This window comes from Rosa chinensis, chromosome 4 (genome assembly GCF_002994745.2).
Source record: "Rosa chinensis cultivar Old Blush chromosome 4, RchiOBHm-V2, whole genome shotgun sequence".
NCBI classification, from domain to species: domain Eukaryota; kingdom Viridiplantae; phylum Streptophyta; class Magnoliopsida; order Rosales; family Rosaceae; genus Rosa; species Rosa chinensis.
In genome coordinates, this window is record NC_037091.1 from 9,485,024 (window position 1) to 9,507,088 (window position 22,065).

Genomic DNA, 22,065 nt, shown 5'->3' on the forward strand with positions numbered 1-22,065 from the left:
GCCCTTTTTTCAAATGAAAGAGAAACAGTCCACAAACGAGTAGCTGCTGAAACATCCCATCCAGAATGCATACTTGGTCATATTCCCAAATTTTGGATTCTTATGATATGTTTGATAGATTTGCTTATATTTACCATGTGATCATTGGTTTCTTATGAATTACTACAATTTTTTTTTTCTATTGGTTTAGTCTGATCTTTATTTTAGCAAGAGTTTATATGTAACTAAGTGAATCACTCTCTTCATATGCTAGGCATGAATTTCAAATATTTAAATCATGGTGGTTCTGTGGCAGGTTGAAACTGAATTTGAACAACAATGGGAAGATGGTAAGGCGGAAGAATGGGAAGATGTGATTCACAATGGTGAACATGTTTGGGGTTAGTAGACTGTTATTCATGTTCACTATTTTAGCACAGTAGAAGATAAAAAGCTAAAAGAGGTAATGGTGATATTAGAAACTTAAAGTGAGTTAATAACTACTTTTAAAAGCTTAAAATCAGTAACAGGTCTGAAGGAGATGAGATAATTGATTCCCTTGAACTAGAGATAGGTCAGATATCTCATTCTTCACCAATATGTTGGTCTAAATTTGCTGATGGGATTCAGAAGTCTACAGTTTGTTACCAAATGTTTTAATTTTTACAGGTTACTCTTTTTGATGCAAATGTTCCAAACTGATAGCATCCACTTATCACAACCTAAAAACTTGCAGCAGTTTTCTTTTCAGTTTGATCTTCAGCTTAGAAAAAAAATTTGTTTACGAGGAACTACAATCAATAAACTTTTAGTAGAAAATGCAACTTCAGAATTCTACAAAGGGATGCTTTTATTCATATCTAAACTCCTTATCTGATGTTTATACTTCTTCACTACTTTAAACTCACAGTAGTATTGTTTTTTCTTTCATGTTCACCTTACAAAAATGATTTGTTGAGAGTTTAAAATTTCTTCCATGTGCTCACTTTCAATAATTTGACGTGCATTTATGCTTTCTATTTTGTATTTTGTGAATGAGTTAATAGCAATAACATGTTATAATTGAAATCATGCTCTGTTTTAATGTGATATGTCGTCATGTGTGGTTAAGCTGTTCTGACCATAATGACATTAAGAGATTGACTGTAGTATCTTGATGTCAGGGTCAAGTGAGAAATTGTTTTTAGATGAACAGAACAGAAGTCAATGCGACAGGAATAACTGAGGGAACCCATTCAAAGTAAGCTTTGTGGTTCAAGTTTTGGTCGCTCTGTATTTTCTTGCTTCTTATATTAAGCTAGCGTTTAATTTGAGTACATATAGGAAAATCTTCAAATTCTATTGTGATTCATATACCAACTGAGAGCTCGACTTCTGTCGCAGTTGTTCTGACCACTTCTTGATGTGCATTGTTATATCGAGCATCTGAAGCATGGATAGAGTGCCTAATGAAAAAATGAAAAGCTTTTCATCAGCAAGGTGATGTGGGAATAACAGCTTAGACTGAGGAACAGCAGCATGAGATGAATATCCATGCAGATCGTGTATCATTATGCACCATCCATCAAACACTTCTCATTATTGTATTCTGTTTATTCCTTCATTAAATTATGTATACCAAGTTTGATTTCTCCATCAGAATTAGTAATAAGTTCAAACCACAAACAAAATCTGTAAATTTCAACAAAGACAATTGGTACTATGTAATGTTACAAGATCAATCATAATCTCCACCATGTAACAATAAGTCCTGCAGCAAAGCGCGGGCACCTTTTCTAGTAACCTGTAATTATCATGTTCATTGATATTCGAGAGTTTTGGAATTAACTTTCATTGCCTGCATGCATGTTCACCATCTCTCTCAATCTCAATTAGAGAAAACATAATACGCGATTTTTCATATATGTTAGTCATGTTCTCATATTCAATCAATTTTGTGCTCAGTTATGCTCAACTGTCGTAAGACATAAATCCAACAATAGATAAAAGTCAACAGATAAAAGTTAAGAAAATATGTAAATTCTAACTATCTCATTATTCTCCACATTGTGATATGAATCCAACAACAGCTGAGCACATAATTCATCAGTAAGTGAACAAGATTCATATATGTATGGCACTCACCATAACATGTCAAAAATCAATGGTTATATTCCAATGGAGACAATTCACCTAATATAGTGGCTTTCTCCCTTATCCAATTCTTGATTTGATTTGGTAAGACATTTTATCATTAATTCCCAAGATTCCTTCTTCATCAGTCATGATTAAATATACACCATCACCTCGCATCACCTCTCCCCCTAATTTCATCTCCACATTCTCTTGTTTGAATATTTCTTCTAATGACATATATATACCTCTAATTATAATACGTGCTTTGCACCAAACAAGTCAATGCTGGATTGGCTTATTTATAATCCAGCTTCTTAAATCTCATCATCTTCTCACCTGAAGCAATAGGCACGGTCTTACGGTGGGATAATTGATCATTTTTTCATTTCGATGAATTGACTATCTGTACGTAATCGTTTTAATATTTCAATATGAATTGACTATCATCACATACTTTTCTTAAGATTCAAGCATGATAATTATTACTTGACCATAATTATTTATTTATAACTTAAAATATATAGAGGCCCCTCCCTCTTCTTCAACTCAAAAGACTCGTGGCCTTTGACGCAAATGTAGCCAAATGATCACATACACTACAACGTTCAGGAATAAAATGAAAAGCAATGGCCACCTTTTACACCTTCATAACTCCAATCATAAACAATTTGTTGAATAATTAGTCTCAATTAAAGGAAAAAGTTTTGCATCGATGGATTTCTCAATTTTGGTATTAGTTTTACAGTTACACCTTACCATATCTAAAAACAATGAGGTCTTGATATATGGAAACTCTTAATTAATAGTTTCTCTATTCCTTAACTCCATGGGTTTTTATATTTTTCATTTTTGGTAAAAACTTGAACAAGCAAATCTATTTACTCTTTACTCAAGTTTTGGATGAATGGATAGTATTTCTGTTACTTTACTCCATGGATTTTTTATCTTTCATATTTGGCAAAAACTTGAACAAGCCAATCTATTTACTCTTACTCCTCAAGTCAAAACGCCCTTTTTGGTTAATCAAACACCAACCACTTGCTAAATAGAGAGTGGGGGGGGGGGGGGGGACCCTGGGAAGGGCCTCAACGGTACCATTGAAAGGGACATGGGCAAATTCGTAATTTCAGTCCCTAAACCCTCAATCACTGTCACCAACTATATTATGATATCGCTCGTATATAATATGAAAATTTGTCCCTCTCGCCCCGGCACCTTTTTATGCTCTCCCTAATTTACCCCTACCTTGTCCCATATCCATATGTTTTTACACTAAGGCCTAAATCAAGCTCCTTTGTTTTTTTTCTTCTTCAGAGAAATATGGTCTCTGGTTGAGTTGGCATCCAAAGCACACTCCTTTGGATCCTCTCTCTTTTGTTAAAAAAGCAAAAAGCTTCTCGGTTTTTTTGAGCTAAACCAGGCACTTTCTCATTTGGGTTTCTTCTGAAATTGCCTCTATCTTTTAGCTCTGAGCTCATTTTGCCATATGGCTTTGGCTTCAAAGTTCTTCACTTACCCAATCAGTCTCTGATTTTTTCACTTTCCCAATTCATAAAGCCTGGTTCTTTGACCACCCTTTAATCGATTTCTTCTAAAAATGAGGTCTTCCACTCGGCTCGACTCTGCTCTGTTCCAACTCACACCCACTCGGACTAGGTAAAATCCTTTGCTTTTCTCAAATGGGTTGCCATTGCTTATTGTTTGTTGGTGAAGATTGGATTTGGGTTTTTTTTGGGTTTTGAGCTTATGACCAATGAGTTGGAAATGCATTCTTGTTTCTTTAGTGATCTGAGTGGTTTTTGATTTTGGGATTTGATGTTTTTGGATTGTATTAGTCTCTGTGATTCTTTCATTGTTTGGTAGTATTTGTTCATATCTAGTGTGTTGGTTTTTGGAATTTATTAGGTAGAAGATAGAATTTTGCACAAGGTGTAATCATATCACAGTGTCCTCATTTTGATTTGTACTTGTTGATAGGTGTGACCTGGTTATATCTGCAAATGGAAAGATGGAGAAGATAGCTTCGGGTTTGTTGGACCCGTTTCTTTCCCACTTGAAGACTGCGCAGGAACAGATGGCCAAGGGGGGCTATTCGATTATTCTCGAGCCGGAGTCTGGCAGTGATGCAGCATGGTTCACAAAGAGTACTGTCGAAAGGTGTGTTGTGGAATCGAATAACTCCGTCCTGCTTAGAGTATTTGCCACTTGTTTGATCTGCTTAGCTTAACTGTGCCAAGTAGGAACTGTTGCATATGATGCATGCATGTATGTTTGGTAATTTGGAATCAGTTCCTCAGTTTACTCGTTTTGTTTTTAAAATGTAAGGAGAGTGGTTACGGTGCTTCTATAGGCTAAACACTTTTGCCTACTAAGCTGTGACTGTTTAGAGCGGTTTGCCATGCAATATCCTGCACTACTATGATAACTCTCTCCCTGTGATATTGACATGCTGTACTAATATGTGGGGTGGCTTGTAGATTTGTTCGCTTTGTGAGCACTCCGGAGGTCCTGGAACGTGTGTACACTTTAGAATCTGAGATCCTACAGATTGAGGAGGCTATTACAATTCAAGGAAATCATGATATGGGATTTAATCCTGTAAGTAAAATGTGTCGATGTTCAGTGATCTATGTACGATCATTGCAGAAATGTAAATTGCAGTTTCTTTGTGGCAGGTAGAGGACAATCATGGAAAACCTATGGACAGCATAGAAGGTAATGTTATAAAACTAAGAATGCATATGTTCACACAATGATATTACTATTAGTAAAGCAACAGATGTTTGCCTGTGTTTGTTTTCTTTACATGTTTGCGCCTGACCACTGATTTGTGTTGTTTCCCCTCTGCTTTCTCGACACACTTTATGCCAATAGCTCTGGTGGCACCAGATTCTGCCTCTTTCAGGTGGCAACAGCCCCTACCTTTCCCTACCCTATTTACCAAAACCCATTTTTCTTCTGTGTATTTTAGCTTTTCGCATCTGTATGAATTAAAAGGGCTGGGTATTGGGGTGTGAGAGGGGATTAATGAGGAAGCTTTAGAAAGCTTGCTCGTTTCAGGACATGAGATCAGCTGAAAGTTTCACTATTCTCGTAGCTTCCTTCATCTTCAGTGTTTATCTTTTCATATATAGGGAGGCAAAGATTCCATCAACTAGATTCAATACTGTGATTTTGTTTTCATTTGCGTTTCTACTTTGGAAGTCTATGATTATCTTTCTTTTTTGTTAATAATTTTACCATTGGATTTTGAAACCCCAAGTTATTTTTGACAGGAAACAGGCCAGTGCCAGATACTAATGAAGAGAAAGCAATAGTTCTTTATGAGGTGAGATTTTATATCCTCTTATAATCTTATTTAAATTTTTAGTTTGATTAATGTCTTTTATAGGGGGTTTCATTTGATAAACTGACAGGCTGGTGCCCGTAAACCTGAAGCAAATGGTTCCGCTGCACAAGAGGAGAACTCAAAGTATGTACCATTTCATATTTTCATTTCATATGTAGTCTTTAATCAGTGATTGCCGTAATCTAATTTGGTTTAGTTTTTCCATAAAACTAGTTGAGATTTTTGTGGGTGCTAATTGTTTTTTTATATCTGATGTTATTGTAGAGTTCAGCTTCTAAAAGTTCTGGAGACACGCAAAAAAATGCTGCAGAAAGAGCAAGGTATGGCTTTTGCTCGTGCTGTAGCGGCAGGTTTTGACGTTGATCATCTGCCACCATTAATATCATTTGCTGAATGCTTTGGGGCTTCACGCTTGATGTGAGTAGAACTTCCTTCTTCCATCCGTTTTAATATATATTTTTTAATTATAATTTCTTTGATATAAGGCGTATATCAACATGTGGCAGAATATGTGCTTCAAATCTTTACTGGATTTTAAAATTTCAATGTCACAGGGATGCTTGTAGAAGATATAAGGAACTGTGGAAACGAAAGCATGAGACTGGCCAATGGCTTGAAATTGAAGCAGCTGAAGCAATGTCTAACCGAGCAGACTTCTCTGCCATGAATGCATCGGGCATAGTGCTTTCAAGTATGACCAACAAGCCAAATGAGTTGGCAGAGAATAATGGAAAAGCTACTTCTGCAGGTAAGACTTCAATTTCTAGGGGGGTGTCCTACAAATAGGTTACTAACCTAGTACAATTACTTTTCTCAAGAACTGCCATGATTTAGCACTTTCCTATTACCTCTGGAGTCTTCATTAGTTAGACTGGTCATCATTTTGCAGTTATAAAAAAGAAGTGTGAACACCAGCTACATTACTTTATGTGTATATATGCGAATAGTTTTGATGCTTTGACTGTGAGAAAGGCCCCAATCTTCTTTCATAATTAACTATGATATAGTTTATTGAACGTCTTAATCCACTACTCTTAGTATTTAGCTGAAAGTATCTGTTTGTCCATCTGTCCAGATGAAAAGCCTCCCTTGGAGCACCAACCATCGTTAAGCCACCAAGAATATTTTCCAGGCCAGTTTCCCCATCAGATGTTCCCTCCCTGGCCTGTTCATTCTCCAGGTGCATTGCCAGTCTATCCACCATATCCCATGCAAGGCATGCCCTACTATCAGAATTACCCTGGAAATAGCCCATTTTTTCAGCCTCCTTATCCAACAGCAGAGGATCCGAGACTCGATCAAAGTCAAAAAATGAAACAGAAAAGGCATTCCATGGATGGTAGTCCCGACAATGATGAATCAGAAGCCTGGGAGATAGACGCTTTGAGAACAAGATCGTCAGATGATACAGAGTTGGAGAGGGAATCACGAAAGAAGTCTAGCCGCTCTGGTAAAAAGAAATCAGGCACGGTTGTCATTCGGAATATTAATTACATCACCTCAAAGGGGAAAAATTCTTCTGACGGAGAATCTCAATCAGGTTCTGACTCTCAAACTGATGAGGAAGATGGAAATCTGCAGGATGGAATTCTGGAGGTTATGAATTCTCTTAAATCAACCAAAAGAAAAGGAAACCACACACAATCTATAGATAAATTTGATTCATCTGAGAAGGAAGCAAATGGGGACAACTGGCAGGCCTTTCAAAATTTCTTACTCAGAGATGCTGATGAAGACAATCGCAATGTTGACCAAGAAATGTTTTCTATGGAAAAGAAGGTCCAACAAAAAAGACGACAAAGTAACCTTGGGGATGATCCTTTACTTTCTGGCAATCGACATAGGGGGGAAAGTCGAGAAGGAAGCACAACAGATATAAGTGACTTTAGTGGAAATGTTAATCGCATGCCGAAGTCATCAAATGGTGAATTGTTAATGTCAGTAAGAGAGGGCCAGTTGGGTCACAGTAGGATCATAGATGGCCAAATGGATTTACGTTCAGAAATAGATGGCAGAAGGGTTGGCTATAGGAGGACTGCCAATGATGATTTTATGATTCATGGACAAGATAAGCAGTCTGGTTTTATAGGTTCACCATCCGATCCACTTGCTGTAAATGGATTCGAGCATGCAACCCGTAGTTCAGATAGAAGGTCATCACACAACATGAATGATGATTCCTACATAGTTCCGTTACGTTCAATGTCACTAGATCATGTTGAAAGCAGCGACAGAAATGCTATTGATATGGACTCTGAGTTCCCATCTGAAGACATGACTCATAAGATTGCGGCCCAAGTTAATTATGAGCCAGATGAGTTGAGTTTAATGCCCCAGCGTGGTGCAGAAAGGGGTTCAACAAGCTATGACCCTGCTTTAGATTATGAAATGCAGGTTCATATAAATGGTGGTGCTGCTCTGGATAAGAAACATAAGGATGTGGTGAGTGACGTTAAAGGGGCTAAGAAGCCTAGCAATGACAAGAAATCTAAGATCGTTCAAAATACTTCTGAAAAGAAGATTGGGGGGCCAATAAGAAAAGGAAAGCCCGCAAAGTTGAGTCCTTTGGAGGAAGCACGAGCACGAGCTGAGAAACTAAGAAGCTTTAAAGCCGATCTTCAGAAAATGAAGAAAGAAAAGGTTAGTCACTAATTTCTATTTTGTTTTCTATTCGGCAAGGTAAATTTACAAAGATAGGAGGGAGGTTAGGGTGACTTCAACTTCTATAGGTCAAGGAGAGGGCGAATACTTTCTGGATGGGTTGGTATAATCTACTTCTTTTTGAACTTTTAGAAATGCTTAATTCACACTGAAAAGTAGGAAATTAACGGAAGGGTAACCTTGCATATTCATCCATCTTATATTGCATGTTAAATCAGATAAATGTGTCAGAGAACAATGAAGCACAGACACTTTTACAAGCAGGCATGTCCTTATCTGACAATAGTTGATATAATCAATCATTTATGCCTTCTTCAATCATGTGAAATGCGGTATAAAGTTATGAAGCATAAAAGAGTATACAAGGTGGAGGTGGTCTCCCCCGCATTATTATTTTCACAGCTCTATATTCGTAGACTTTGGGTTGGTTTTCTTTGAGGGAAAATATTGTGGTCTCAAATATGAGTCTGAGACCTGAAAGGTTAAGGAGAAAAACCGTAGTTACAAAATTAAGGAAAAAAACAAAAAGTTAACATAACATTAATGCTTGTCTGAGTCGTAAATGTTTTATATTTGTAATCTCACCATATCTGTTCCATGTTGTACATTGCTTTCCATGTCTTTTTACATGGTTTTGTGGTGGAAACATTGCTTCTCGAGGTTTGCGCTAGCAATCTCATTTGGTTTGTTTATATGATTTTTATATGTTTGAATTTTGTTTTCAGGAAGAAGAAGAGATCAAACGACTTGAAGCTTTAAAGATACAGAGGCAAAAGAGGATTGCTGCTAGAGCCGGTAGCATCCCTGCTCAGTCACCATTGCCCTCACAGCAAACCAGGAAACAAGGGCTGACAAAACTATCACCAAGCTCTCACAAAGGATCAAAATTTAGTGATTCAGAGCCAGGATCATCATCTCCTCTACAAAGGTTCCCCATCAAAACTGCATCTACGGGCGGCTCTACTGATTCTCAGAAAACTGCCAAATCTAGCAAACTGAATACTGGAAGCCACACGGCTGGAAACAGGTTAAGCCGGTCTGTATCTTCATTGCCTGAAAAAAAGAAGGAAAACTCCGGTGTTACAAGTGATCCCAAGTCATCTGTGGCACGAATTAGAAGATTATCAGAGCCTAAGATGCCTAACAGCAATCTTGTTTCTTCAGTTAAGCCACGGAACACTGTAACAGTATCAAAGCCAAAAGCATCTGATGGGTCTGAGAGCAAGAAAATATCTGCTATCGTGAATTATGACAAAAGCAAGGCTGCTAGCCTTCCAGAATTGAAAATCAGAACATCCAAGGGACCTGCTGTTGCACAGAGCACATCAACAGCCAAAGAAATGAGCCAGAAAGATGTTTCAGTGAAACCTACCTCTGGAGGTGCTCAACTGAAGAGGAATGATGACAAAAGTACACATCGTAGTGATAAAGATGACAATCCAGTAATTGAAAAAACTGTTCTGATGCTTGAGAAACCTTCCATTCCTATTGTACATGCACCTGGAGGAAATTTGGAGGTTGGAAAGGGACAGCATGTTCAGGAGAAAACAAAGGTGGTATCAGATTATGCTGCTGTTTGGGCACCAGTTTCACCACTTACAGTAGATGTAGTCGATAGAGAACCCATTCATGAGCTATTACAGCAGCAGGTTCAATCTCATGAGGTACGGTTGGTCAAATGACAAACAACTCACTTGAGCTTTATATTTTTGGTTATGCCGACTGCAATGGACTATTATGGATGCACAGCTGGAAATTTGGAAATCTTTAACTAAAACAATTTGCATTAACCATGGTGTCTGATTTGCATTTGACGAGCTTACAAGCAAGCATATACGTGTGAAGTCTTGAAATCTGCAAAACTTGGAACTGTGATAAAATTTGTAAGGTTTACTTGTATGCATTCTATCTATATTTGGTTCAGTGCTCCCACCTGACAGAATGAAGTTGTACGTGTGCCCCTAGTCCCTTACTATTATTATAAGTTTGTGATTAGGTTGTTCACATGCCATAGCATCAGAAATTCTGAAATTTTGTTGTAAATCTAAGGTGGGACCACTGAACCAAATATATGTATGTTAGGTATAAGTGTGTATTTATATATGCAGGGCCCTTCCACTTCCACTGAGGGTTGTACATAACTATATCTTTCCTGGAAAAATAAATTTATTGTAGTCATTTAATTAACTTTTGTATGAACTTCCCATTGTTGTTGTGCTAATATCTCTTGGTAGTCTTAACATTTTTGTATACATCTTTGGTGAATAGGCCCTGGCGGATAATTCAGAGAAGGAAACCCCAAAGTTTTCCAGCAATAGTACTGTTGAAAAACCATATCAAGCCCCTTATGTGCGGCAATCCTCACTGGAAGATCCATGTACTGTGAATTCTGAGTATGGAAAAGCACCCTCAACAAGCTCAGAAACCATGGCAACAGGCACAGCAACTATTAGAGCATATGTATCTGAGTCTAGTAACAAGCTAGAAAAGATACCAGAAGCTGTTGAAAAGCCCCAGGTGAAGGAATCATCAAAAGGGTTTAGACGGCTGTTAAAGTTTGGAAGAAAGAACCATAGCTCATCATCAGGTGAACGTAACGGTGAACCAGATAATACCAGCATGATTGGTTCTGAAGCAGATGATAACGCGACAAACACTGTTTCTTCTAGTGAAGGTAACTTGCATTTGACCCAGAACGCACATTCTTTTTAGGTTTCTTTACATTCTCCTCTTTGTTAGACACACATTGAAAGTAATACACTTCAAGGTTTTTTGCCCCCCTGTTTTATCTGTCTTCTGTCTCCTGACAACACCAATCAATGAGTGGTCAGTGCTCGCGTGTAATCTTAGTTAGTGTTCAATGTGGCACTGAAAGGCCTGAATCATTTTCTCGTGCCATCCTTTTTCTTTTCTTTTTGTATTATCTAGGCTCTTTTTCATTGACTTGCTATGTTGCTGTATGTTTATGCACATTGCAAGTTGTGGATCTGTCAAGACTTAAAATCTAATATGGATGGGGTCTGTTGAGGCCAAAAGAGTGTTATATATGAAATTTGATAACAAGTACTTGCATAGTAAGCTGACAGCTTTTTGTGCTCATGATCAGTCTTTACATTAAAGAATCTGATATCGCAAGATGAAACTTCCAATTCCTCTGCTACATCAAAGGGTAAGTGTTTTATAACTCAGAAACATGCTTTGCTTCATTCATTCTTTTTCTCTTTCAATAATTGTAACAAAAGGATTTCTTTCATATGGTTACAGGTTCTCGCCATTTCTCCTTGTTGTCCCCATTCCGAAGCAAAACTAGTGAAAAGAAGCTGACAACATGAAGACGTAAATGCTTTACAAATTTGAAGATGAGGATGCGGCAAGCTAATCTTTCTCCACTCATCAAGTTATACAGATTCTCCGGTTTTGTATGTGTGAAAGTAGTATCCTAGTTTTGTTGTTGTAGAACTTGCTTTGTACATTCACATTCAGGGTTGCATGGGGAATTAGTTTGTAGTTCCCCTCCTGCTTAATCAAATGGTTGCAGGCTTGACGAAAATTGTTACTGGAAATAGTTTGCTGGAAATGCTTTGTACATTCACATTCAGGGTTGCATGGGGAATTAGTTTGTAGTTACCCTCCTGCTTAATCAAATGGTTGCAGGCTTGACGAAAATTGTTACTGGAAATAGTTTGCTGGAAATGGGATTGATATATTGCACTCTTGGATCTCACATGAAAATCAGAAGAACAAGTAGATTTCCCAGAGTAATCACTCATAAACTGGATTTGCTCCTCCAATAACATTTCGATGGTCACCCTCTTAAACGGGTATAATTTACGAGATTAATCATCTCGTTTGTTTGACTATTATGTTCTATTTGAATGTATGGTTCGAACTAGCAACATTACATGTTCGCTGCCTAGAGAGAGGACCCTCATCCTAAAATCTATTTTCCCACTTCCCATAGAGAGTTGAACATAGAAAAAACTTGGTATCTGTTCCAATGTATCCAACATGCGTCTCATCGCATGCTCCATTGCTAATTCAGACCTGTTTTGCACCCATGGAATAAAAACTGTGTATCTCGTCCCATATGAACAAAAGACAACGCGAATTAAGAAATGATATGTCAATCAAATCGAATGACCAAGCAAGAAATGTTGCTTCTGCTCATTCTATTTGAAGCTTCACTTGCCAAACACTCGGCAGCTATTTCTGGATTTTCAATGCGCCTTATGAGATTCACAGCCTCTTGATACTTCATCACCTGAAACACATGCCAGAGTCGATGAGTTACATGTAAGCTAGCTAGCTAGAAGATTTTGAGAAGTGAGATGCCAAATGCACATCTTACCTCCCATATGCCACTGCTTGCTAAAATGACAAATTCACTATCGTTCTCAATCTTTTCGGCCCCAACAACAAGATCTGAGCTTTTAGATTGCTTATTGTTTGCTGCATTGCCAGTATGATACATAAGAATGTGAACTAGTAAAAGTATGTGCATAACTTAAGCAACCACAATCCTATAAATGCAAAGGCGAAGTACCATCTACATACCTTTAAAGAGTCTATGTGTCCAACTCATTTTGGGTGATTGCTTCTGCCTAATGCCTATTTCATGAGCCAAACCCTCTCTGCAAACAATTGCTCTGTAGTCTCCCATATTCGCTAATACTAGCTTTTCACCATTGATCACCATTGCCGAAACTGAACCGACTCCAGTTGTCTCCTCTGTTCCCTGGGCATCTCTAAGCTTTGCTTTAGCATCAAGATATGCTTTTCTCATCGTCTCGTTGCTCTTTCCCTTTATGATAGACTGCACAGAAGAATATGACATCAAAATTTTGAGGAGTATGAAACTTGTCTTTGCATGCATCAAGTTAAATATAGCTGTGACATTGGTTTCAAGCAACATATAACCAGGTCTACACAATTGAGTGAATTGACTTTGGAACTCATGCTAACCACACTTTTATTTTATTTATTGTAGCTCCTCCCATTGAGTAAAACCTAACATCACAAGTGTTTTTTAGAAGACAAGATGTTCAATGAAATACCACGTAACTTTACTCATATTCAATTTCGTAAGCTATATACTAGGCCTTCTTAGTCAAATAGGGTCAATTCAATACTGTCATAACTAGGTGACCAGTGAAGAAATTGCTTGATGAAAAGAATTGTCATAACTTGAAACTGTGCTGAAATTAAAGGTAAGCAGTTGGTGTGAGGAAAGGTCTCCTACCTCTTTTGGCTTCTTATCAAACAGATGTGCCTGCATGTACTTGGTAATTCCGCCCCCAATCCGAGGATCGGAAACTCCGAAAAGCCACACCTCAAGCTCTTCAATCTGCTCTCTCTGAGCCACAACATAGTCACAGTCGAATTCATCATAACCCTCAACCACATGATGCCCATGTGAGACTGCTGGCATCATCCATGAAGGTTTTGTAGTAAAATTAGCCTCTTTCTTCTTAACCCCAGTTTTTATCTTGAGAATTCGCCTCAGCTGAAAGCCTTGCTGAAACAGAACATATAAACATTAGCACTTTCAAATTCTGATTGATCCAGAAAATTTTCTGGTGTTCTATTTAAGCTAGTACATAAATTTCTGGTGCATTATGTATCAGAAAGAACAAAAACCCAGAACTTTTTTTGTGAAACTTGAATGTTAATAGTGTTCATGTGCATAAAAAGCAAACAACTTTTGGATTTAAAAAGGTGATAATATGCATTATCTTAATGAAGAACCAAAACCCCAAAAAAGAATCAAACTTTGATTCTGGGACTATCATGGTTTTTGATAATAACCTTTGTTTCTAGGTTTCTCCATCTTCCAAACATAACTGCCCTCCTAAAAATTCTAACCACTATATCAAACAGAACCCAGAAAACAGAGAAACCAGAACACTCTGATCAATCCAATATGAGAAAAGGGTGTACATATATGTACATATGAAAATGAAAATGAGACATGGGGAAAAAAGGGTGTACCTTAAACTTGAGATGAAAATCTTTGAGACCCATGAATTTGCCTGAAATGTTATGATTATCTGCCATATCAACAAAATAATCACATTCAGGCAAATACAGAAAAAGGGAAAAAGAAGAAAGAAACTGTATCACAAGCAAGGTAATTTTTTTTTTTTAAATCAAATATTCAAATTACAAAGGAAAGAGAGGAGGAGAGAGAGCTATACTTGGCAAAGTTGGGTGGCGAGTCTGTCTCTCTTAATCTGATTACAATTCTATATAAAGTCATTATGGAGTCTTAAAAGCTCCGAGATATTTAGTCATTACCAGCATCTCCTATTGTTGGTAAAATAGTGAAAAGTTGTTAAGGCATTAAACAATAAGATTTATTAGCTTTAATCCTCTGTTAGAAACAAATTTAAAACTTGTAACTGCTCACTGCCTTTTCTGTTTTTTGTTAGGGTCCCTGAGTTATGGCAGCAGGTGGGCAAATCTTTCTTAATTTCTTCTCACTGCTTTCTATAAGTCAGAGTAGTAATGATGACTTGGAGAAAATCTAGGATAGTATCTATTTTTGCTTAGACAATGTTCATGGACTTTTAGGAGGCCAAAATGGAAGGGATATGGTCTTGGTATGGAGGTAGATGCAGTTAATTACCTACCCCCACAGTTAAATTCCAAGCTGTAAAACAATGTAACTTTCAGATTCAGCTCAGCGTATAAAAAACTCTAACTAGGCCGCAACGTGATACCCAAGACTGGACATTGCTCTTGTACAAATCAAGTTAGACACGTCTGTTTAAATTTTCTCATTGTAATGTCAAAATTTCAACCGTTTATTTTCAAATCATTCTAAAAAGAATGCTTATGCAAATAGATCCTTTAAATATATCTACCATATCAACATTTTGGTAAAAGTTAACATTTTAAGAATCCCTCACTATTTTTGAAACCATTTTTTTCATTAGACCACCTCGCATGCATCATACTTATCTTCCTCTTGACAACTTGATATAATTTTGAAGTGTATGGTAGTTCAATGACAAAACAGAATAACCCATTAAGAAACCTCAGACTGGTTTATAAAAATTTTCCCACTTTGGGATTTTTATGGCAAATTCCTAGCTGGGGCAAATTTGGTTTGTGAATTAGTCACAATTTCAGTTTGGTCACCAGCTTAGTAGCAATGGAGTTATGCGTACGTCTTGAAACTTGATGCCAAAGTCTTGATCCATAAGACACGTCTACTTGCCCAATAAGAAGGTCAGATCTCAACAATTATAAAGAAGTTTAATGAATCATAAATGAAAATGAAGTGCAATAGTGACATTCTACTTGCCGTATATAGATTTTTACTGCAAGATAGGGTTGATAGTTCCCTTGGGATCTTCGTATTTATTGACGTATCTACAGGTGAAGTCTATCTCCGTAGCATTAGAAATTTGGTTCAATCTTCCAACTTTTTCATTAACTGTAAGATGCTCGATCAAATGTCTAAAAGAAGAAGATGAAGTTGGAAATGTTCCGCGCTTGCTTGATCAAATTGTTTGAAGATTCTAGGGAAAACAAAGTTACTCTGACATTTTCAATGGGTATATTTCCAAGAAAAATTTTGAAGTACACAAATTGGCGTCTGTCTCGAGCCATGAAGTCATGGAATCAGACAAATATTGACTCGTGATGGACGGCAAAAAAGGTCTTTTTCTTTGATTCTTCTTCTTCTTCTTCTTCTTCCACTGAGGTTGAGATCTGAGGGCGTGGAAAGAAATTGTGAAATTGTCCTTGTCAAAAGTGACACGACCAACTTCTCTTCCATGTGGAAAATGACCATTTGCTTTTCTACACATAATTACAAACTTGACTTTCACGGCGACACATGGATTAAGATTGGCTCATAATCTTTCATGCCTATATATCTGATGGTTGAAAGTGATTTTGAAGTTCTAGTTAACATGATCAAACAGGGTGTGAATGATTTACATTCTTTCTAAAACTCTTACTGACTGCTGCAAATTCTCGATCTGTGAAATTAGCCACATCACGATAAATCAGGTTGCTGATGTGCTTTCTAAATCTAGAGTGGATGTTGAGATTGGAGTGCATGTTATGGAGCAACCTCCTCCATAAGTTACTTCCTTCTTGTTGGATGACTTGTGTGAATCTTAGAGTGTATTTTTTTATCTTCTTTGTTGCTAGGCCATTTGGTCTCCATTTATTTAATTTTTTTATAAAAAAAACAGTGACATAAAAATTTCGACTTTGTAGTTCTACCATTTGGTTCTCATCATCCTACAAAGCACATGGCATGTCCCCAGCAACAAGAGATCCGACGTCCATTGAGATTCAAATCGAAAGATAATTACTTGTAAAATACGAGAGTTTCACAGTGACAAATTAGAAGTGGAAAAAGGGAAAAAAAAAAAACCCTGAATGGCATCTAAACAAGGTTTCAATGAGGTTGCTCTCTTGACAAAGCTATCACTTGCATTTTGGCCTATACAGAAGTATAGCTACTGTAATGGCCTATGCAGGTTAATCTTCACCCACCCAATGATCGGAGGATGCCAAATAACCTCAATCACTCTAGGGGCTCTCCGCAACCGACACTTGCACCTCATGGAGAAATTTTTGGCTCGGCATAGCTTGAGTAAAGGCGTAAAGCTAATTTCTGGACTTGTGGGGTGGCAGCAATTCTGAACCAGCAAAGCCACTACTCCACCATACAGCTTATTGTGACATTTTTTTACTGTCTTGTAACCTGCATATGTCCCATGCCAACATGCGTTAACAAAACCAGTGAATTTATTCGCAGCCCCTGCGGAAGCATCAGTCTACCTGATGCATACATATTCACAAGTCACAACAAATTAAAAGTTTAGTTACTCAATTACTCTTGATTATTGGTAACACTCATAATTAGTTTCCTCTGTATCTTTCATTATACTCGAGTTCCTAAATGTTCTTGAAGAAGTGTTTGGACTTTGGAGTATTACATACTCCATCTAGTATCAAAGAGAAACTATATCTATCTGTTTCATTATAATATTGGTCACATTTGCCTACAAAACATCAACTTCTACATATAAAAAGTGAAAAATCCATTTGTCTTAAAAGTTGCCGGCTTGCAGCAGAAACATGTAACTAAGTCTAAGATTAAGAATAAATATATTTTGACGTATCATTTTAACCTCCTCTCCTTTCGAAACATCACAGACTGAAACTAATGGATGGACTGTAAGTGCTCGATTCAGGTGCCACATTATAAGCCAGTGATACACTCTTACCTGAAACTATTTGTTTCTTGATTAGTTGATTGTAAAAGATTTCAATCCCCTTGTTCTCTTGATAAGTTGGCACTTGCATTATAGTTACAATGATGGCTAATTAAAAAAGCTAGAGCTTTTTCGCTAATTAAAAAAGCTAGAGCTTTTTCAGTCTTTAATTAGTAACAGAAGGAAGCACAACTTATACAGCAACCAGTAATTGAAGAATCTTTGAATCATCGAAAGGAACCTGTGTCAAAACATTAAATTGTTGACACTCTGGGAACCCCATAGCTATGAAGAATCTTGGAATCATCAGCTGGGATATGGCTGCTCACTGCCTGAGTTATGTCTTATGGACTTGTGGGGTGACAATTCAGGAACCAGCTACCACAACCACTACTTCCTTCAGTAAACACAGCTTGTCTTCTTACTATCATCTTGACCTGCATATCATATGGTCACCATGCCAAAATGAGTTGACATTAAATCAGCCTAATTATACAAGGAAAGTCAACTACACAAGTAGCATATTTGAAATAGTGACTAATGAACAATACATCTCATAACAACAAAACATGCCAAAATGAATTGACATAATCAGCCCTTCCGGCCGGTTCACTTCCATGTCAATAGTCAATGATCAAAGCATCAGATTTTCTAAATAACTAGATACATGCATCAGCAAATCAAAGGCATTAAAGTTGTTATGGGCTGTGTAAGTTCATATAAGGAGCCTAATTGATAAGACTTGCTTTGTTAATAGTACATCCAATACAACCATAGAAACTTAGACAAAGCTTTACATTTTTCAAATGTATCATTGTTCTGGTTTGAGTAATGTGGACTCTGTCACACCTACCACCTCTTCAAGTCTGATGACAGAGTATACCAAAATTCAAACTCTGTGTAGCATGCATGTATATGAGAGCAGATTAGCATAAGGTTGTATACTTGGAACAAGTGAATTCTAGTACCTCCAATTGCATACTCTTAAAGCTACGGTAGACCAACATCATAGGTAGAAAAGCTAGTTATTGCAGATACCGGAAGGATCTGCATTCTTCATTATCCAAGGGTGTTCCATGATCTTCTGAAGAGAAAGCCTCTTAGAGGAGTCCTTCACGAGAAGCTGCAAACAATTCAACTTTTGTAAGTAAGGTAACCAATACTGATACCAACCACTGAAGTTCTGCATACCCACCAATAATTACAAACATTATGGCTGAAAGACTTACCTGGGTAATGAGATGTTTAGATTCTGCAGAAACTTGAGGGCTAGAAGGAAAGCTCAGGTCAATGTTCGTAATCCTGCATTCAAACGCAGTGATTATCCACTTATGGTTAAGATCATTGTCAAGGAACCACTTTAACCGAAGCATACAAACATTCATTTCATACCTTTTGAAAGTATCTCTTTGACTTTCAGCCTCAAATGGAGGAGTGCCATAAAGAAACTCATAGCAGAGAATTCCCAAAGTCCAGTTATCCACTGCATAATCATGAGCTCTGTTCTCCACCATTTCTGGTGCTAAATAATCTAACGTTCCACACATTGTTCGTCTCTTGCTGCTTGACTGTACAGACCATCCAAAGTCTGCAATTTTCAGTCGACCCTAGAAAAATGGTTTTGCAAACGATTAATTGGAACACAGTTCTCTTGAAAATTCGTTCAATGACAATGCATAAGTGCAGGCATAGAAAACAAGCATAAACAGCAGGCAAAAAAACCAATATCTGTTGAATATGTCTGTTCTCAATCTTGCAAAAAACATAATCACATAGCATTATTGTAATAGCAGTGCAATTGAAGTCTTAGCCAGCCACGATTTTATCAAACTATTTCTTGAACACAAAAAGAAATTACCAAGTACAAGGACGAAAAAACAACCAATATGCTTATATATACTAAACAACCACTTTCCTACAAACTTGCACGAAGAAACTTCATCCCTATAAAGCTAATGCTAGAATCAAAATGTTTAGCTACCTTTTCTGTCAAAAGGATCAAATCAGCTCATAAGACTAGTGGTATTATTACTTTTTGTCTCAACATCAAATTCTTGTCCATTCTTTTCTGTTCTAGTGCAACAATATAGAGTTGATCAACTGAACAAAATAAAAATAATGCCATTGCTTTTGTTTTTGGTAATTCAAATATAGAATATAATATACAGAGAAAAGAGAAGGGCTCAAAACGAGAGAGAAAACAAGACAACCACTTGGCAAAGCAGCGAGAAAGCACCAAACAAAAGAAACATAAAGGCACACAGGCCTTGCTCAATCTCAGACAAAAAAAAAATCTAAGCCTTTTCAATAAGAAGTCTCCATTCAAACACAACATCAGCATTAAATGAGTGTGTTCTTACTATCTTCTTAAGATTACCATGTATATAAATTACTTGACTGGTGACCATTTAAGCCCCAAATTCGATACTTCCCTTCTGTTCTTAACTTCCAAGCTCGAACACGAACCAAAACAAATATCAGAAATGGTGACAGTAAAGCACATACCTCATGATCAAGCAACAAATTTTCCGGCTTGATATCCCTATGAATCACATGCTTCTCGTGACAATAAGCCAAAGCCTGCGCCAGGCTCAGTATATACTAAATAATCACAAAAAAATTCAGATCAATTTCTCGATTCCGACTCGAATCACACACAAAGAAGCAGAGACAAAATATTACCGTGGCGGTCTGTTTCTCAGAGAGGTGAGTGTTCTCCCTGAGCAGCCCATACAGCTCGCCGCCGTGGGCGTACTCGAGGATCAAGACGATGCGTTCGTCGTCGTGGAACCAACCGTAGAGGCGAAGAATGTTGGGGTGTCTGAGACTGGTCTGGATCTCCATCTCTCTCTTCAGCTGGTGGTGAATCTTGTACTTCTTTATCTGCTTCTTGAACAACACCTTCAACGCCACCACGTACTTGCTCTGCATCAAAAAAAAAAAAAAAAAAAAAAATTTCCCCCCCAAATTTTTTCAAAACCCTAATATATGCGAGATTCGATTTTGGAAGAGAGAGTCCGAATTCGAGGTACCTTGACTTCTCGGGCCACGTAGACCCGCCCGAATTTGCCTTTGCCGAGAGGCTTTCCGATCTCGAAGTCGTTCAGGGACCACTCCCTCTTTGGGGAATCGGATTTCGTCGCCATGAGATGGATTTCTGGGTGGGATTTGAAAAAAACCAGAGAAACTGAGAGAAGGGAAAGATTGGATTTTGAAATCTGAGAAGCCACGAGTGTTTGATTTTTATCTGCAGAAATTTGAATTTTCATGAGCGCCCTACTGAAACGCACCGTATTGATGTGTTAACGTATCGACTTTATTTAAAATCACCGAAATTTGGAGATTTTAAAATTTTTGACTCTTTTCTTCCTCCTTAAACCAAACAGAAAAGAAATAGTTGAAAACATATTCTCCCAACACGACGAGACCAATTAACATAATAACTAGATAAAAGGGTTACACAGCTAGACAATGAGCAATCCTATTAGCATGACAACAACCATGGTGAGAAGTAGCTAAATTAACAAGTTCTCATATCAAGATGCAACAAAACATGCATCTCGGATATCCGATTCTGCATACATCTAAACACGAACATATGTTAAATGTCAAGGAGAGACCTTGATTGAGTATTAGGGAATCAGATAAAAAACAGACTGAAACCAAAACCACATATGTGAAAGCGATTTTCAAAACACATATATCACCTTCTTACTTTTTTATGAACACATTATCTCCTGATCTTTAACGAATCTTCCTTTGAGAAGTGTTGTTGCCCCAGCAGAAATGTTACACCTAAGTACATTTGCATGATGCTATTGTTTTTTTTTTTTTTTGAATTGAACATAGTTTTTACTAACATTTGTCTTAGACATGATTTTATAGATATATGATAAATAGTAACATATGGTCTGATATATGGGTTTTTTTTTCTTTTCCTTCTTCTCTCATACAAGAGGTTTGGCCACCGGCATACAATTGGCTGAGCTACGGATGTGAACACACAGTTAAGAGGGTGGGGATCTACTCCCTCCTCCCGTCCGGTTGGCTCAAGGTGAACAGGGGTGGAGGACTTCCTCAACGTGTTTCCCTGATTCAAGGCTTCACCTAATCCTAGCCGTCAGGCGAGGAGTGTTGTTTCCAGTGCCGACTTGGTGCATTCTCCTCTTAGTACGAGTTAAAGTGAGAGGATTGCAGCCCCCCCGGGGAGGGGGGAGGGAAGGAATGGAATGACCCGAATAGTCTATGCTAACCAAATACCTCGCCTCATAGGAAATTTATTTACCTGATTCCATCTGCCAAACACATCATTGTGGTCCGATGAAACAAGTCCTTATACAAAGGGTCCTAGAGATGATTATACTAGCATATATAGACTCAAGACAAACCGATCTACCTAATCGTGCTTGTCGTCTAACTAAACTAAGACACTAAATTAGGACAAAATCCACCGAAAACATAATGGCAATTTATTAGAAATACAAAAAGTAATATTGACATAAAAGAAGCAGCTCAACATAGCCGGAAGATGATTATCAACCCAAGGCCAGGCCCAAAAAGGTTGACCCAGCCCAACCCATCCCACCAATAGCAACACGATCTCAACACCGTCCACGACCATTGTCGCCACCATTCCAGAGTCGCCAGCTTAGGCCTCATCAAAAAGCCCGCGGATCAAGTGGGCCGATGGAGGCCCGCCGGCCCTGAGGGCTTTTAGCCCGG

At 37.7% G+C, this 22,065-nt stretch overlaps 3 protein-coding genes across 7 annotated transcripts; 1 reads left to right on the forward strand and 2 right to left on the reverse strand.

The window, feature by feature from the left end:
- The first annotated feature begins 3,402 nt into the window (after positions 1-3,402).
- LOC112196354 (COP1-interacting protein 7) lies at positions 3,403-11,654 on the forward strand. Its single transcript, XM_024336671.2, has 13 exons — positions 3,403-3,750; positions 4,072-4,251; positions 4,572-4,692; positions 4,770-4,809; positions 5,370-5,422; positions 5,511-5,566; positions 5,708-5,860; positions 5,998-6,191; positions 6,519-8,083; positions 8,830-9,768; positions 10,373-10,778; positions 11,211-11,273; positions 11,369-11,654. The coding sequence occupies exons 1-13, from the start codon at positions 3,692-3,694 to the stop codon at positions 11,434-11,436; spliced, it is 3,897 nt and encodes a 1,298-aa protein (XP_024192439.1). The 5' UTR covers positions 3,403-3,691; the 3' UTR covers positions 11,437-11,654.
- A 171-nt stretch (positions 11,655-11,825) lies between these two features.
- Positions 11,826-14,393, reverse strand: LOC112196355 (putative protein phosphatase 2C-like protein 44). Of its 4 annotated transcripts, XM_024336673.2 has the most exons (6): positions 14,299-14,393; positions 14,093-14,151; positions 13,344-13,619; positions 12,659-12,917; positions 12,453-12,553; positions 11,826-12,365 (listed from the first exon to the last, which is right to left on the reverse strand). In XM_024336673.2, exons 2-6 carry the CDS (start codon positions 14,123-14,125, stop codon positions 12,228-12,230), a joined length of 807 nt encoding a protein of 268 aa, XP_024192441.1. In that variant the 5' UTR covers positions 14,126-14,151; positions 14,299-14,393; the 3' UTR covers positions 11,826-12,227. The 4 variants fall into 4 exon arrangements, with proteins under 4 accessions (XP_024192441.1, XP_024192440.1, XP_024192442.1 ...); XM_024336672.2 differs by lacking the exon at positions 14,299-14,393 and having other exon boundaries at positions 14,093-14,270; XM_024336674.2 differs by lacking the exon at positions 14,299-14,393 and having other exon boundaries at positions 13,344-13,615; positions 14,093-14,160.
- A 2,994-nt stretch (positions 14,394-17,387) lies between these two features.
- LOC112200211 (serine/threonine-protein kinase Aurora-3) lies at positions 17,388-20,566 on the reverse strand. 2 transcript variants are annotated; one of them, XM_040519047.1, is made up of 7 exons: positions 20,376-20,566; positions 20,026-20,268; positions 19,849-19,923; positions 18,736-18,950; positions 18,573-18,645; positions 18,312-18,466; positions 17,388-17,780 (listed from the first exon to the last, which is right to left on the reverse strand). In XM_040519047.1, exons 1-6 carry the CDS (start codon positions 20,487-20,489, stop codon positions 18,365-18,367), a joined length of 822 nt encoding a protein of 273 aa, XP_040374981.1. In that variant the 5' UTR covers positions 20,490-20,566; the 3' UTR covers positions 17,388-17,780; positions 18,312-18,364. The 2 variants fall into 2 exon arrangements, with proteins under 2 accessions (XP_040374981.1, XP_024197000.1); XM_024341232.2 differs by having other exon boundaries at positions 19,849-19,944.
- Positions 20,567-22,065: the final 1,499 nt, after the last annotated feature.

Coding starts and splice junctions, on each gene's coding strand:
- LOC112196355 (XM_024336672.2), bottom strand. CDS start 14,158: ATGGCAGATAATCATAACATTTCAGGCAAATTCATGGGTCTCAAAGAT. Junction 13,620..14,092: donor ATTTTCATCTCAAGTTTAAG/GTACACCCTTTT, acceptor GTTCTGTTTCAG/CAAGGCTTTCAGCTGAGGCG. Junction 12,554..12,658: donor GACACATAGACTCTTTAAAG/GTATGTAGATGG, acceptor CTGGCAATGCAG/CAAACAATAAGCAATCTAAA.
- LOC112200211 (XM_024341232.2), bottom strand. CDS start 20,489: ATGGCGACGAAATCCGATTCCCCAAAGAGGGAGTGGTCCCTGAACGAC. Junction 19,945..20,025: donor CTGAGAAACAGACCGCCACG/GTAATATTTTGT, acceptor GTGATTATTTAG/TATATACTGAGCCTGGCGCA. Junction 18,646..18,735: donor CAAAGAGATACTTTCAAAAG/GTATGAAATGAA, acceptor GTTTGAATGCAG/GATTACGAACATTGACCTGA.
- LOC112196354 (XM_024336671.2), top strand. CDS start 3,692: ATGAGGTCTTCCACTCGGCTCGACTCTGCTCTGTTCCAACTCACACCC. Junction 4,252..4,571: donor ACAAAGAGTACTGTCGAAAG/GTGTGTTGTGGA, acceptor GGTGGCTTGTAG/ATTTGTTCGCTTTGTGAGCA. Junction 6,192..6,518: donor TGGAAAAGCTACTTCTGCAG/GTAAGACTTCAA, acceptor CCATCTGTCCAG/ATGAAAAGCCTCCCTTGGAG.